Source organism: Falco cherrug, chromosome 7 (genome assembly GCF_023634085.1).
Source record: "Falco cherrug isolate bFalChe1 chromosome 7, bFalChe1.pri, whole genome shotgun sequence".
NCBI classification, from domain to species: domain Eukaryota; kingdom Metazoa; phylum Chordata; class Aves; order Falconiformes; family Falconidae; genus Falco; species Falco cherrug.
Window position 1 is genome coordinate 997,544 of NC_073703.1, and position 15,004 is coordinate 1,012,547.

At 58.3% G+C, this 15,004-nt stretch overlaps 1 protein-coding gene across 8 annotated transcripts; it reads right to left on the bottom strand.

Moving 5' to 3' along the window:
- Window positions 1-1,823: 1,823 nt before the first annotated feature.
- GRAMD2A (GRAM domain containing 2A) lies at window positions 1,824-14,738 on the bottom strand. 8 transcript variants are annotated; one of them, XM_055716657.1, is made up of 13 exons: window positions 14,661-14,738; window positions 13,717-14,053; window positions 10,985-11,112; window positions 10,200-10,257; window positions 8,668-8,740; window positions 8,483-8,586; window positions 7,606-7,704; window positions 6,556-6,627; window positions 5,571-5,633; window positions 4,109-4,265; window positions 3,663-3,762; window positions 3,448-3,555; window positions 1,824-2,939 (listed from the first exon to the last, which is right to left on the bottom strand). In XM_055716657.1, exons 2-13 carry the CDS (start codon window positions 13,750-13,752, stop codon window positions 2,936-2,938), a joined length of 1,002 nt encoding a protein of 333 aa, XP_055572632.1. In that variant the 5' UTR covers window positions 13,753-14,053; window positions 14,661-14,738; the 3' UTR covers window positions 1,824-2,935. The 8 variants fall into 8 exon arrangements, with proteins under 8 accessions (XP_055572632.1, XP_055572633.1, XP_014134085.1 ...); XM_055716658.1 differs by lacking the exon at window positions 13,717-14,053 and having other exon boundaries at window positions 10,985-11,098; window positions 14,661-14,696; XM_014278610.3 differs by lacking the exon at window positions 14,661-14,738 and having other exon boundaries at window positions 10,985-11,098; window positions 13,717-14,561.
- Between the last annotated feature and the right edge of the window lie 266 nt (window positions 14,739-15,004).

Consider the following 15,004-nt stretch of genomic DNA (forward strand, 5'->3'; position numbering starts at 1 on the left):
GTACCGCAGCCACCATGGTTGTGACTCAAGGGCAGAGCCTCAGGGCTCGCAACAGCTGCTCGGCCACTGCATGCCCTGCCGCGGGTGGAACCACACAGAGATCAGCCTCAGAGAGCCCACCAGGCCAGGGACAGCCCTGCCCCTGCCCTGCGTGATGGCCAGGCAACCGTACAGGCTGATTTAATCTCCTAATGCCATTTTTAGGGGTTGGTGAGGTCTGGGGAGGAATGCAGACAGAGAGGAGGCAGGATCGCGGGTGTGACTGGGGGAGGATCTAGGGGACTTCAGAGCAGGGGCTGTGCTCATCTGGGGGGCACCCAGTGCTCCTTGTTCCTGACCCCAAGGGATGGGCCAGGGCTGCCAGAGCCAGCAGGGTGAGCACCCAGGGGTGTTTCCTGCACACGAGGCTTTTGGGTGGCGTTTCTTTACACAAAGAAAAGCAAATAAGTTCAAGCAGGGCGTCAGTGGGAGAGCTAACACACTGACCAGGCAGGCAAACATAGAGCCTTGCAACCGGCTCCTGGCAGCAGGGACCCCCAAACCATGGTAGGGGCTCACCCCGGGCTCCTCCAAACCCACTCCACATCAGCTGCCTGCACCTGCAGGTTGTCCCACCGCTGGCTTTAACCAAAGAGCCCCGAGAGCAGCCGAGGTGCCCATTGCCGTCACATGCCTGGCCCAGGCTGGGCATAGGGACAAGGGACCTCATGTACCTGCTTTGTATTGGGTGCTGTGGAGCACCCAAAAAAATACCAGGCTGGGCACCCGAGACCAAAAAACTCCCAATCCTAAAACCTCTAAATCTCCTTTTTGGAACCATAAGCACCACTTTGAGAGTAAACCTGTTAAGTAGCAACTTATTTTTAGAAAATCCAACCCTAAACACTCTAAACCCATTTTAGCAGCCACACTGGCAAAACAAGTCCCCAGTGGGGATGGGGCAGCAGCAGGACATCACCTTTCATCTGCCAGGTCACCCACAAAATCAAAGGCTCCGATGGCCCCATAATGCCAGGACTTCGAAGAAGCAGCGTCGATAGTTTGGCCAGAAACATGGCCGAACCACAGACCGCACCCCTAGCACCCCAGGGTGCTCAGTCTCATGAAAAAATGGGGTGACACCACCTCAGTCCCCACTCAGCCAGCACCGCCTTCCCTGTGGCTTTCAAGTTGAGCCATTTTCATGCATTTTGCTGCATAGGCCATGCTGGCGGCGGGATTTGGGTTGCAGATGCTCAGGAAGGAGGAGGAGGAGGAGGAGGAGGAGGAGGAGGGCGGCTCACCCTGTCCACCCCAGCAGGACGGGGCTGCAGCTCTGCACCCTCACCAGGCACCCAGTGGCCCGGCCCCCAGCCTCGGCGCCGCATCCTGCAGTCTCTGCTGCCACCTAGCGACGCTTCCCAGCCCCCGCGCCCGGAGCATCCCCGGCCCTGGGTGTCCCCTCAGAAGCCAACCCGGTCCCCCTGCCCCAGCCAGGGCTGCATGCCCAGCCTGGTATCCCCCCCGGCATGGCCTGGGAGACACGCAGGGTGACATTCCCTGCTGTAGATAAATGATGCTGAGCGCCCACCAGCATCCCAGCAGCACTGGAGCACACAGCATCCCTCCAGCCTGCCCTACTGGCTGTGACACCGGGGGCAGAACAGCCCCAGGCCCACCAGCCCTGGCCCTAAGGGAGGACAAGGATGTGCCCCGCGTCCCCATGCCAGGTCATGTGCCCCTGGCCAGCAAAGGGGCACCAGGGCAGTGCACATTCTGGGGTACCCAGTCGCAGGGCTCACAGCCTGGCACCGCTGCAAGGATGGCAGCAACAGACAGCGATGTGCTAGAAAATCCTGGGTTTATTTTCATTTAAAAGCCCTTCCGAGCCTGGAGCGAGCAGGGAGCTCTTCCCCAGCACTCGGGGATTTGGCCCCATCAGCACTTGTCGTTCCCAAAAAATAGGAAAGAAAAATCAAAGGAAACCACACAGGTATCACCTGCCACCACAGCATGCTCCCAGGGCAAGCTGCAGGACAAATCCTGCAGCACTCAGCTCTGCATGGTGACGAGGTTCACACAAGCAAGGGCACAGACATGCTGGGAGCCAGGATGTTCACCAGTGCCAGGCGCGGGCTCCTTACGGGATGTCTTAATGAGGCAAGCAGGGCTAACGAAGCCTTGGTCCAGCACCATTGCCAGGTGCAGTCCCCAGCGAGGACGCCTGGCCTGGAGGACCCTAAAGTGCTTTGCAGGGGACACTCACACACACGCACACCCAGAGATGGCCCAGTGCTCCAGGAGGGAAGGGCTGCGGGCCGCTGTGGAGCCCGGCAGAGCTGCGGGGGCCCTGGACTGTGCCCCCACCCTTGGCTGCTGAGACAGAAGATGCTCCACAGGGCTGGTGGACCCTTTCTCCGTGTCACCGCAGACCCCCGGGGCTGGGGCCATTCCTCCAGTGACAGCCCTGGGGGTACTGACAATGGGACGAACAGGTAGGCTCAGCCCAGAGCTGCTGCCTGGGCCTCACTCAGAGCAGCAGCAGCAGCTCATCCCCATTTTTGGGGGGTCCCAGTAAGCCTAAGGTCATCTTTTAACAAGAAAAACCCAAGCCTGGAATAAAAACCAGCTCCCGTTTTAGCAGCAAGTCCTAAAGGGAGGTCCAACCACTCGGCAGCCCTGAGCCATCATCCGGTGCTACGGCACAGAAGCATCACGGGGAGAAAACAGGTTTCCAGTGGGACAGGGAGTTGGCACCGGTGGCCGTGAGCTGGCAGGGCAGTTTCACCGGGAGCGGGTGCCAGTAGGAAGAGAGAAGATACTTGGTCCCATTTTACCGGCCAAGGCAAAGCCAGGCCACGTGCAACAGCCACAGCCGGGAGGACGCAGCACTGGGATCTGTACACAGGGCGCCAGCATCTCAGCATCCGTCCTCAGCCAGCACTGCGGGCCATGGTCACCTGCAGGCAAAGAGCGGGGTGAGACGGGGCGAGCAGCTGCAGAGGCACTGTGTCCCAGCCTGGCGCCCAGGCCCTGTGGGCACAAGGAGGGAGATGCCCTGATGTCCCCAACCCAAGGGAACCCACTCCTGTCCATCCCTTGCTGACACCCACCATGGACACGTTAGCCCCAGGGCACAGCCCAGCTCCACTAAGATGCCCTGGTGCTTCCTGCAACTGGAGAACCAGCCCCAAACCCACAAGGAAACCTCTTCCCAAGGGCTGAAAGCCTCGGGACAGAAGAGCTTTCTCCAGTCACTCAAACCAGCAGCTGACAAGATCATCTATTGCATGGGGATGGCACTTCGGGGTCTGCCATCAGCCATCCCAACAGCAGCCACAGAATAAGGGACAAAGCATCCCTGGGACATGTCACAGAGCACAGCCGTTGCTCTTTGCACCACATCCCTCAGGTCCTCCACTCACAGTGTGACACACCTGCACCAAAGTGTCCCCAAGGGTCCCTCACCTCCTGTGCCCACGGGAGAGGTAGTCCCGGTTCAGAGAGCAGAGCTGCTGCTCCAGACGGAAGATACGAAATGCCAGGTATGAGGAGGACACGACCAGGAGGCAGATGCTGGGAGCAGAGGAACAAGCACAAGTGCTCAAAGCCTGTGGCTGAGATGGACGCTCCTAGCACAACCCCCACCCTCCCCACACCAGGGCTGCCCTTGGCACACTTACAGCACAATGAAGATCTTCAGGAGCTGGTAGTCAGAGGGTCTCAGCTCCGCCACGCAGCTCTGCTCCACCTCCAGCTCCTCCTCAGTGTTTATTGCACTTTCTGAAATGCAAGCCCAGGGTCAGCAGCACAGTGGCGCTGGACAGATGCTCCTGCTCTTCTGGCAACCGGGAGCCTTCAAGCATCAAATATTCCTCCCTCATGGGCCGACACTGCCCGCATGGCCTTACAGGCACTCGCTGAATGCTCAGACCCCACAGCCAGGAGACCCCACCCCATCCCAGGACCCCACCACTGACTCCCAGACTCTACCCTGCTCATCTGCAACGCAGAAGTCCCTGCCAGGAGAGCAAAAGATGGATGAACATGTATTTATGGGGGTTTACGCCCAGCACCGTGTGCAGGGCAGGGCACAAACCCGTGTCCCCAGGTCAGACACAGTCCTTACCCGAAACCAGGGGCTCCTCAGAGGTGAAGGAGCTCTCCTTGGCACTCAGGCTGCTGACAGAGGTCCGATGGATGCACTGGTAGTCAGTGTCCGGCAGTGACAGTGACAGTGAGGCGGGTGACACCTTCCTCCACTTGCCCTCGGGGACGATCACCTCCTGCGGGAACAGCCCTGGGTGAGCTGTGCCACCAAACAGCGGTTTCTCCCATGAAACCAGCAGTGCCATGGACACAGCGGGGCCAGATCCAGACTCAAACCTTACAGCATCTCCACCAAGCACCAGCACATCCGAAGTATCATCCTAAGGGGGAGCTGGTCCTCCACAATGGCCCCGCGGGCACACAGGTTCCTGCTGCCACAGGAAGGAGCTGCCCGTGCACCCCACACCTGCCCCAAATACCGATCGCTGCTTCCTCTACCCCTTGAAACTCAGCACGGTCACCTGTCATCCTCCGAGAGCCCCTTGCCCACCCCATGGCTCAGCATCCCCATCCCAGCATGCCCTGGAAAGGCATCGAATCCAGTGGGGTTTCCCTGATGGAAAGTCCCTGGGGCTGGAGCTGCTGAAGGGCTCCATTCCCTGGCAGCACCCGGAGATGCTGCCAGCCCCAATCACTCCTGACTTGGCCCTTGAAAAGCACCTTCAACCCCTGGGATGCCACCCCACCTGTCACCTCCTGGTCCAGTGTACAGGACCACTGGCCCACACAGGCCACCCCAATTGCCACCTCCTGCACCCAGCCTGATGCACAGGGCCACCAGCCCAAGGAGGACACCCTGCTCAGTGTCCCTGTACAGCCCAGCACAGCCACAGCACCAGCAGCTTCGTGACACAGCAGAGAGGGGGATGGGCCACCCACATTTCACAAAGAGGACACATCCTGCCAGCCAGGGACACAGCTGCCGTGGGCAGAGCCGAGCCCTGCCGCACTCCGAAAGCAGCAGGATGCATCCCCTCATGCTCTCTTGGTCATGCTGCGGTTCAGAAGGCTTTTCCCTCTCCAGCCTTCCAGCTACGAGCCATCCCACAGGTTTCTGGACATTTCAACCACATTTCCAGCCTGTTACCAGTGTTGACAGCTGTGAACAGCATCAGCTGGCAGGAGTGGAGCGGCGGCATTTTACACATCGCTCTGAAGCTTTTTCCATTGATAAATGGACCCACCAAGACCAACTGGCCAAGTCATCGGCTTGTGCTCAGCCACACGTTGTTGAAGTCATCCTGACCCGTCCATTTCTGCCAAGTCCGGGTATGAACATCCTGGAGGACGAGCTACAAAGGCACAACCTTTGCCGGCAGCGAGGGGAGAGGACCAACCCTGCACCCTGCCAGTGGCTGCCAGCTGAACCTCAGCATGCTGCAAAGGCATTAGACCCACCAAGGGGCCAGGCAGATGCTCTCCTGCCCACAGCATGAGCTCAGGGGGGTCCTTCCCTCCCCAAGAGCTGCCCTGACCCTCACCAGTGACACGGCGTCAGGCTCCTCTGTCAGCTCCTTCAAACTCAAGCTCTTCTTACTCGAAACCTAGAGAGGAGAAAGAAATGGGTGCCAGGGTGCCACCCCTCTCTGCTTCAACCTGTGCCAGAAAATTGAATTTTGACTTTTCCAGCGAATCTGTGTAGAGCAGCTGCTTAAAACTTGCAAGCACAGGGATGCAGGGGATGAAGAAGAGCAGCCGGCAGGGGACAGGGCACCGCATTGCTGCTTCCCATCACTAAAAACCCTACAGGGCCATGGCTGAGCCAAGGACTCCTGCGCTGGCCTCGGCTCCCAGCGGACGGGATAAACCCTTGGGACAATATCTGGGCAGAGCCCAGCACATTTCAAAGAATAAATTCCCCAGTTCAGCAACAAGGCTGAGTCACCCAAATCACCGCCCCAGCAGAGCCAGCAGACACCCTTCTGGGCGGGAAAGGGCCCCAGCACGGCTTCCCACGTGCTTCAAAGACAGGGAGAAGAGTCCCCGTGATCCTCCTCTCAGCTCGAGGGCTGATGGATGTCTTCCCCCCTTAAGACTTTTTAACAATTTTTTTTTACTTTGTACCATTTTTCCTCCCCTTAAAACTTTAGATCTGGGGAAAAGGCAGCATATGTGTGCGGAGTGGCAGAACTAGTATTACTACCAGCTTATAAATAATTCATATACACGCCCTGGGAGAGAGCAGAAACTCCAGGCTCTCCCTCCGTCATCTCATCTGTGACCCAGAAAAGGTCAGCGGTGGCTCATGGGGACAGGATGTGCCCAGGGCATGGCTCCTGCCCCTCTTCCCATCCTTTGCTGTGGAGTGAGGATGCTGGGAAGAAGCAGGTGGGCACCAGGGAGGGATTTATGAGCAGCCTGAAGCCTCGGAGGTGGTGAAGACCTCTGCTACCCAAATGCAGCCCAAGGGGCGAGCACAGGGCCCTGTGGCCATCGAAATGCCATCGGATGTGGGGTGGAGGGTACCTGCAGGTGCGTGCAGACTCTCCTCAGGACATCATAGACACTGTCGCGGGAGATGAGGGATACGAAGATGTACTGCAAGAGAAAAGAGAGAAGCTGCCAGGAGAGATTCCCTCCCCTCCAGAGTCTGGTTCTCCACAGGCAGGGGACAGGCAGAGACATCCCGCCCTTGAACCTCCCCTCCTTCAGGAGCCACATCCCCACACAGGCATCTCCCTGCAGAGTTTCCCTGCTGTTATTTTTGCAGCCTGCTAAAACCTGGACCAGATTTTTTATGGGGCCAGTTTCGTTCAGCTGCTGTTCCTATGGGGCCTCCCGTGCTCAGCCCAAAGGGATGCAGCAGCAAACGGGGCCGGGAGCGACCGAAAACATTCCCATGGATCAGCACAAGGGGACACAGGGCAGCGCTCACCTTGCCGGATGCAGAGCCCAGATGATGTGCAAAGCAGCCTTGCAACCACATTGCCTTGAACCCAAATCCTGCCTTGAGCCACCCCCTGCTAAAATCCTGCAGGAATAACCCCCTTCCCAAAATCCCGCAGGAATAATCCCCTCCCTAGCAGCGGACAGGCAATGCACAATGCTGCCAGCAGCACCTGAGCCTGCGAGGACTTGGACACTCCGAGCAGAACTACATCAGCTCACTATGGCCACCAACACCCAACATGATTTTCAAGCTGGAAATTCAGCCCCTTAACCAAGTTTTCCACCAGCTCAGGTTGAACACTGGCCCAAACCCTTCCCCTGCTTGCATTCAAGGAGTCTCAAGGTTTTATTTGAGCCTGGCAGGGATTTGTCAGGCTCGGCCGAGTTTCACTTGAGCTTTGCTTCACACAGAAACAAAGTGAAATTCAGAAACAAAAAGCAAAGCAGTGGTGTTTGCCCTGGCTGGCTGCCAGCATGGAGAGCAGTGCTCACTTCCCAAGTGGCCCATGCTTTCACCCGGAGATGGGAATTGCTTTGTTCCCTGCTCTCAAGTCACAGCCAACTCAGACCAGGGCATCCCCGGGTTGCAGCGAGGCCAGGTACCGATGCTCAAAGTGCCGGCCTTACCTTTCTGCTGGCATTGGTGGTGATGGCCAAGCCATTGGGCAGCAGCCGAGCCGTCTTGTGCTTTTTTATCAGCTGCACGGAGACCACTGGGATCACAACCTGGAAGGCAAAAAGACACGGGGAGGGGCAGGGACAGGCATGGCACAAGCTTGGGGAGTTTCTTTCACAAGGTGTAGATTTAACACACATTGTAACTACGCTCCAAGCAGAGCAGTGACACAGGGATTTGGCATTTCACAGAGACAGCTTGTTTTTTATTAAAGGTCACGGCATCCCCTCCCTATGTTAATCTCAGCTCGGAGGTGGTTTTTACTTGATCAAAACAGTGAGGACATGGGGAAAGCATCATCCAGCAGGTCTCCCTAAGACCTGTTACAAGAACCCCCTGCAAGCCTGGGGAGGGTTAAAAAAAAGGCAGGATGTAATTTATGGCAAGGTAAATTCACTGAAACCCCGCACTTCCTTCAGATATTTGTTTAAAGCAGCTGACAATAAATAATTCAGTTCTTCAGCCCAGTTTTAAAGGAAGTAATTCCTCTGCAAGATCCCTGTCATGCACCAGACTAACAGGGAAACACTGTAAATCAAGAAGAAAAGCCAACAGATTCAAATCTTTCCCCCAAAAAACCTTCGATCTTCCTTCAGACGCCACTGCGGCTTGTAGGTTTTGCATCAGGAAATTTTAAACTAAACCAGTATTTGGTTTCCCCAGGCAGATGTCACGGGTGATCAGAGTGGGGGGCACAGCTGCACTCCCCTTTACACTGGCAGTTTTTGACAGCGATTTTGGTGGTATTTGGGTGTGGGAGGGGATAAGCTGTGGCACAGCCTGAGCTATGAGCCCTATGGGACTAGGGTGAGCTGGCCTCCATGTTACCTTGATGTCCTTCCCAAAAAGATTTGCGTAGAAGCAGAGCCAGTTAGGGGAGATGTAAAGCCTTCCCTGGATGAGGATATCTCTCTGGAGTGCGCAGGAACAAACTGCAAGGCAGAGAGAGGGACATGGCAGACTGTGTGCCAAATCCTGCCACCCCTGTGCCCGCCCCTTGCCATGTCACCCACCTTTCAGCACGCTCTCCTCCGTCGGGATGTCCTTGAACAGCTTGTGGTACTGGGAGTTGTACTTGCTAGCAGCCTGAAAATGAAGCAGAGCAGAAGTTATCTGGTGACCTTGCTGATAAGGAGACCCAAAAAACACCCTCTAGCAAAACAATCTCCCTCGCCCCGCACCCGGGACCGGCGCAGCGGGGTCCCGCTGGGCTGGCGATGGCGGGCCCGCAGGGCTAGAGGAGGTTCAGATGACCCAGCACCCAGCAAACGCTGTGCCATCCTCCCAGATAAACATTTCCCCTAATATCCAAGGAGGCTACTGAGCCCCTGAGAGGAGCTGGTTTTCTCCTGGACTCATCCACGGGCAATTTATTTTGCCCAGCGGTTTCTCTCCTCCTCCTCAAGCTCTTCCCTTATTCGGGGCACAGTGACAACACTTGCTTTGCGCCCATCGCGCCGCGCCATCCAGCTATTTATATTCCCGGTGCCTCTTCAAAGCCTGCCAGCAGCCGCGGCAGGAGGCTCGGCAGGTTCACCCTTAAATAATTCTGTATATAAGTTAAAGGCTCCGAAGCAGTTCAACACTTTGCAGCAAATCCACTCAATTAGTCCTGTAAGGCAGCATGGGCAGACTTGTGCCCCCTGCCCTGGAGGAGGCAGCGCCCCAGACCTCAGGGTGCTCCCCAGGGACACGGCTGTCCCTGTGGCAGAGATGGCTGCCCCCTAAAATCCAAGGGACAAGATGCTTTGCCAGGATGCAGAGAGATCCAGCACAGCTCAAAGGGCCCCAGGGCAGCAAGGCTGGTTTGCAGGCAGCACCACAGGGAGAGCCCTCCTGCCCACACTGACAAGGTCATCTTTGCTCTGCACACCTTGTCACCAGATGAGCCGGGCCGTAAGAGGATCAAGGCTCAGCATCACCTGGGGTCAGCTTAGACAGTCCCTGGCAAGACACCGGGATGGTGGGGGCACCGGTGGGACCGTTTCAGGGGGACAAGGAAGGACATGGAGGGGACTGTGGCATCACCTCCAAGCCACCACCAAGAAACACCCCTTGGCCACAGCACAAACCTGTTGCCAACCCCACAACCCTCTCCGATGCCTCTAAATAATCAACAAAATGTTATTCTCCTCCATTTTCTTCATGGGGAAAGGCAAAATGCCTCCTCCCTCCACTTCTTCCTCTTCCAGAGCATCTCATTTGTAGATGGACAGAAAAGCTCTGCTTTGGGCAGAATCTGAATAACCAAAAAGGTTCCAACAGACAGGAACCAAGCTGCTTGCAGTCAAGATTTCCACTTTGTCCTTTGCTCTGGGTGGAAAATTTTGAAAGTGTTTGCAAGGCAGATCACAGGCCACACAAACTGTCATCGGCTCCCCTGAAAATGCAGGCAGGAGCCCCTGCCCTGCAACAGGAGCTGCTGCGGCTTCGCCTCCAGCTCCCGCAGCCCACACCCGAGACCCCAGGCAGGCTCCTCCGTGGTAAACAGCCGGGGTCAGGCTACAATGAACCAGCTCATTTGCTCACAAAGCCAAAGACTTACCACTTCCCGGTGGCACTTCTTGATGTCTTCATCCTTCAGCGCTTCGTTCAGGCGGAGGCTGGAAGGAAAAATAATAATCAGGTAAGTGAAGAGCCCCAGGTCTCTTGCCTGTTCCCTAAAGCACATATGCCGCAAAAAGAGACACCACAAGCTGCAGAGGACCAAAGAGAGACCCTGGGAAGCCATGTTTCAGATGTCTCAGTGATTTATTGTAGCATTGGGCATTGCTGAGGTTAAATAACAGCTACAAAAGGCTAATCTTTGTCTGGCATCAGGCTGATGGCGAGCTGGTGGAGACACCAGCACCAGGGTGCCCGTACCCAAAACACAGCCCAGCACCAGAGGAAGGAGCCCAGAGCTGCCCCCAGCAGCAGCCTGGGACAGGTCAGGAGCTGGCAATGGGCAGCTTTGGCCAGGTCAAAGCTTCCCCAAGGAAAGCACAAACGGGAATTTGGGAACATGCCTGGGCAGGAGGACGGACTCTGTTTTGGCCACGCACAGGGGCATTCATCACACAGGCAGATGGAAAAACCACAGAGACAGGGAAATCCGCCCAACAGCCTCAGCCATAGGAGTAACATTCCCTTCCCCAAACCCCTCCCCCCTCCCTGCTTTTATAGACCAAATATTTGAGGGGGAAAACAAAGAAGGGACCCACTGTGCCCACCCCTCGCTGGCAGGTTGTATTTGGGGGCTTAGAAGTAGCAGAGATGCTGTGTGAGGTCACAACAGGAGGAAAAAAAGACCAAATACTCAACCGAAGCCCCCAGGACACTGCCCCTCACCTGCCATCAAGGGAATCCAAACTCTTTTCCTTGTGGGATGCCTCCAGTTTCTCACGGCCATGCATGGGCTCAGGGCTCTTCAGGGGAGCTGCTCTTTCATGCATTGGCTTGGTGCTGCAAGGAGAAGCCTGTCAGCCCACACAGGGAAGGAAAGAGGGGAGAGATGCATTTTGGAGCCGTAAATCCATTCTCTTCAATCCCAGTCTGCACACAGACGTTAGTATCTCTGCTGCTCAAGGACAGCAAAAGTATTTTTGTGATTTCTCAAGTCACATGGAGAAAAAAACCCAGGCATTTCTTGCCAGGAGCTCCCTGGTGCTTGCAACCGAGTGGGTCAAGGAACAGCGACTCCCTCTGATAACACCCTCCAAAGCAGAGCCTCTCCTCCTCAAGAGATGGAGACTGGAATGGGAAAATCACAGGTCTGCAAACTCCCTGGAGTAATGGAGATTTCAGGCAGCGAGGACCAGGGTCTGCTCCTCCAGGTCAGCAAAACACCATCTTCCCAGGGCAGAGCTTGCCGAGGGCACCACCTCTCTCCTTTAATTGCTCCCCTCTCGTTAAAGCCTGTTGTTTACTATCATGAATTTTATCAGAGGTGCTTATCGACCGCAACAGGTAAAGTAAACACACTCCTAGCGCTGCGCAGGGAAGGTTATCACCCGGTGGGCTAGAAAGGTGACACTTCCGCCCTTGGCAAACCACAACCGGAGATAGCCATGCTGCAGCGCTTGGCACCGAGCGCCAAAGTGGAGCACGATCCCAGGGGACTGGGGCCAGAGCAGTGATCCATGGGCTCCGGCAGAATGGCAGAGCCAGCAAACAGCCACCAGACCTACAGAGAGGAAATTATTCAAGGGAAAAGAGCTCAGCTTACAACAGGCAGGGGGTGATGCCAGAGCAGGTGGGGCACAGGCAGGACAGCAGCAGGCAGGATGAGTGCAGAGCTGGAGTTCATCCCAGTGCCCACAGGGATGATGCCATGGTGGCGCAGCAAAGCCCAGGCAGAGAAGCCATACCAAACTGCTTCCTACATACAAAGGGGCTCTTTTGCCACCTGTATTTCCTTACATGCACCCTGCTACCACTCCAAGGGGCTCATATGAAGGAATACCCATCTAAAATATGCCCCACAGACTCCACGAGAGGCAGGACAGGGGCGCTTCACCCCAACAGCCATGCCCAGACAGCCTGAGAGTTGAAGCCACGTGAGCCCCCGTGTCCCCACAGCCTTGGCAGCCCAATCAAAACACTGTCCCGATGCAATGGAGCCAGGCTGAATCCCAGCTGGAGGCATGGGAGATGCTCCCTCAAGATGCAGCACATATGTGGGGCTGCAGAAAAACCAAACACAAGTTACTGGTGCCATGCAGTTAGGACCAGGCTGGGAATCAGCTCCTGGATCCCTGCATCATGGCACTTGCAAAGTAAACAAGCTTCCCACATGGCCCCAAAGCCCGAGCATTGTGGAAATGGGACAAACACACAGAGGGTGTGGGGTTTCTTTGGGAGAGGCTCAGGTCAAACGATGTGTCTGTAAGAGAAGGGACACTCTACTGACCAGAAGCACTGAAATAACATCAAAATAACATCTCTTGGAATCACACGGAAAAGCTTTTCCCCTGCCTGATTCTCAGACACCCCATGCCTTCAGGACGGGCAGCCCTGCATCATGAACATCCTCTGCCAGGTGATACCACGCTGCCCTGAAGCCGAGCCTCATATTGTGGAAGCACCGAAGCCTTCACCCCCCCCCGCCCCCGTGCTGGAAAAGGGGCTCTAACCCATTCTGCAGCCTCCCTCTCTGGAGCTCAGTCCGCTCTGGTTTCCCCCACATCATCCCTTAAATCCCCAAGCAATCGCACTGCTTAATCCAGGCGAGCGGATTTAGCCCTGACCGGGGCTGACACGAAAGGGCACCCCGTGCAGGGGACAGGGAGAGGCACCCTCTGCTCGAGGCAAGGGCATCAAGAAACACCCCCCCCCCTAAGGTCACTGAACCCAGAAATCCCCTGAAACAAAAAAGGCCAGAAGCTGGAAAGCACTTGAAAGTGCTGCATGGTCCTGTCCCAGTTTTCTCTCCCTCTTACGGTCACTGCCAAGGACAAGTCCCAGGTCAGAAGGCCCCTGGACACAGCACTGGTACCGAGTTGCTCCAGGGCATATCTGGGGGCTGTGAGGAGCATCCTTAGCCCCAGTAGAGACATTGCAGCAGCTCCCTCATCTCCGCTCTACAGATCTCACTCCATCCTGGCTCCCAGATGCAGCAGGGATAGAGATCCAGGGTTCGGGAACACAGGATAAGATAAGGTTGGACTCCAGGCACAGCTGACAGGGAGGTCTCCCTGCCAAGAGCTGCTTCCAGCTCTGGCATACAAAGGAAAACACTTCCTAGCAGCTCACACTATCATGCTTCTCGAGAAATTTTTTTAGCAGGAAGCTGCTCCTGCAGGAAAATCACCGTCCCAAGTGTCCCAAGTTACGAGCAGGACAGGAACAGTTGGAGCACTAAGTCCCCAAAACAAGGCACAGCAGGCGGGCGCAGGAGTTCCCGGCAAAGAGAACACATTGCTGGCGAGGTGCCGACCCCCTGGGCGCTGTACGGGGGCTCACACCCCCACCCTGCCCGCACCGCCTCCCCGAGGCTCCCTGCTTGCTTCCTGCACTGCAGCTTTGCCAGGCGAAGCCCGGTGCTTCTCCCTGCCCCCGGATCAGCACCTCCCTTCCCTTACGCAGCACTGGGATCCAGCCTGGAAACGGTCTGGCATGAGCCCCTCCGGCGGCGTTTGATTTTCGCTGGATCCCCTCCCCGCCGCCGGCGCAAGAGGGAAGCGTGTGGCGGAGGCAGGAGAGGGCGAGCCGGGGATTTCGCCCCCAGAAAAACCCACGAGGATCAGGGCCAGAGGGAGGCACTTGCGGCCGGGCTGCCTCGGCCCAGGCGAGCCCGGGCGGGATCCGGCGAGCTGCCCTTGTTCCCGGCTTTCAAGGTCATTTCAGTCCCGTGTGCCGGCTACTGGAGCAGAGCCACCGCCGGGGATGCTGGAGGGAAGCGGCCGGTGCCGAGCGGCGCTGTCAGGAGAGAGGCAGGAGGTCAGGGGGGGCGGGGACGGCGCCGCGTGTCCCCGGGCCCCGCGCCTGGGGCGGTCCCCCTGTCCCCGACGGGCCACGGCCGGGGCGAGCGCCAGAGCCTCAGGGCCGGCAGGTCTCGGCGCCCCGCAGCCGGGATGCGGCTTCGAGCCGGCGCCGCTGCGGGAACCCCGTGCGCCGGAGCCAGCCCGGCACCGGGCCCCACCGGGGCAGCCGCGGGCCGACAGAGCGCAGCCGCCGCCCAGCACCGCCGAGGCGGCCGGAGTAGCCCCCAGGGCCAGCCCCCAGCCTCCACCCACGCCCGGAGCCGCCCCGCAGGCAGAACCGGCGGCCTCGGGCCGGGCAGCGCAGGGAGCCCCCGCCCGGCTCGTTCCCTCAGCGAGGCGCCGGGTGCGGGGGGGCCCGGCGCTCCCGCGCTCCCCTCAGAGCGCTCCGGCCGGCAGGGTCTGACACCGGGCTCCCCGGCGGCACCAGGGGCGCGGCCCCGTCCGCCCCCTGGGCCCGGGCCCCCCCCCTCCGGACCCCCCCACCCCCGTGGCCCGGCTCCGGCTCCGGCCCCGGCCCCCCGGTGCCCCCCAGCCGCCCCTACCTGCGCGGCGGCCCCGCGCTGCCCGGCGCCGTCATGCCCCGCGCGCCCGACCTCCTCGAGACTCCCCGTCGCCCGCCCATTGGCCGCCTGCCTCCACGCCCCGCCCCCACCGCGAGCCCCTATTGGCCGCTGTTGCCCATCGCCGTCTTCAGCTCCCCGCCCAGCGCGCCCCGCCCGCTGGGAGGAGGGGCGGGGCCAGGGGAGAACCCGCCCCTTAAAGGGGCCGCGCACGCCCAAAGCTGCGCGCTGCCCTGGCGCCGGGCGGGCCACAACAGGGAGCGGGCCGCTGTCCGCCCCGAGCTGGAGCAACCGCAGCAGGGCGGGCGGCAGGTGCCCTCCCGGCA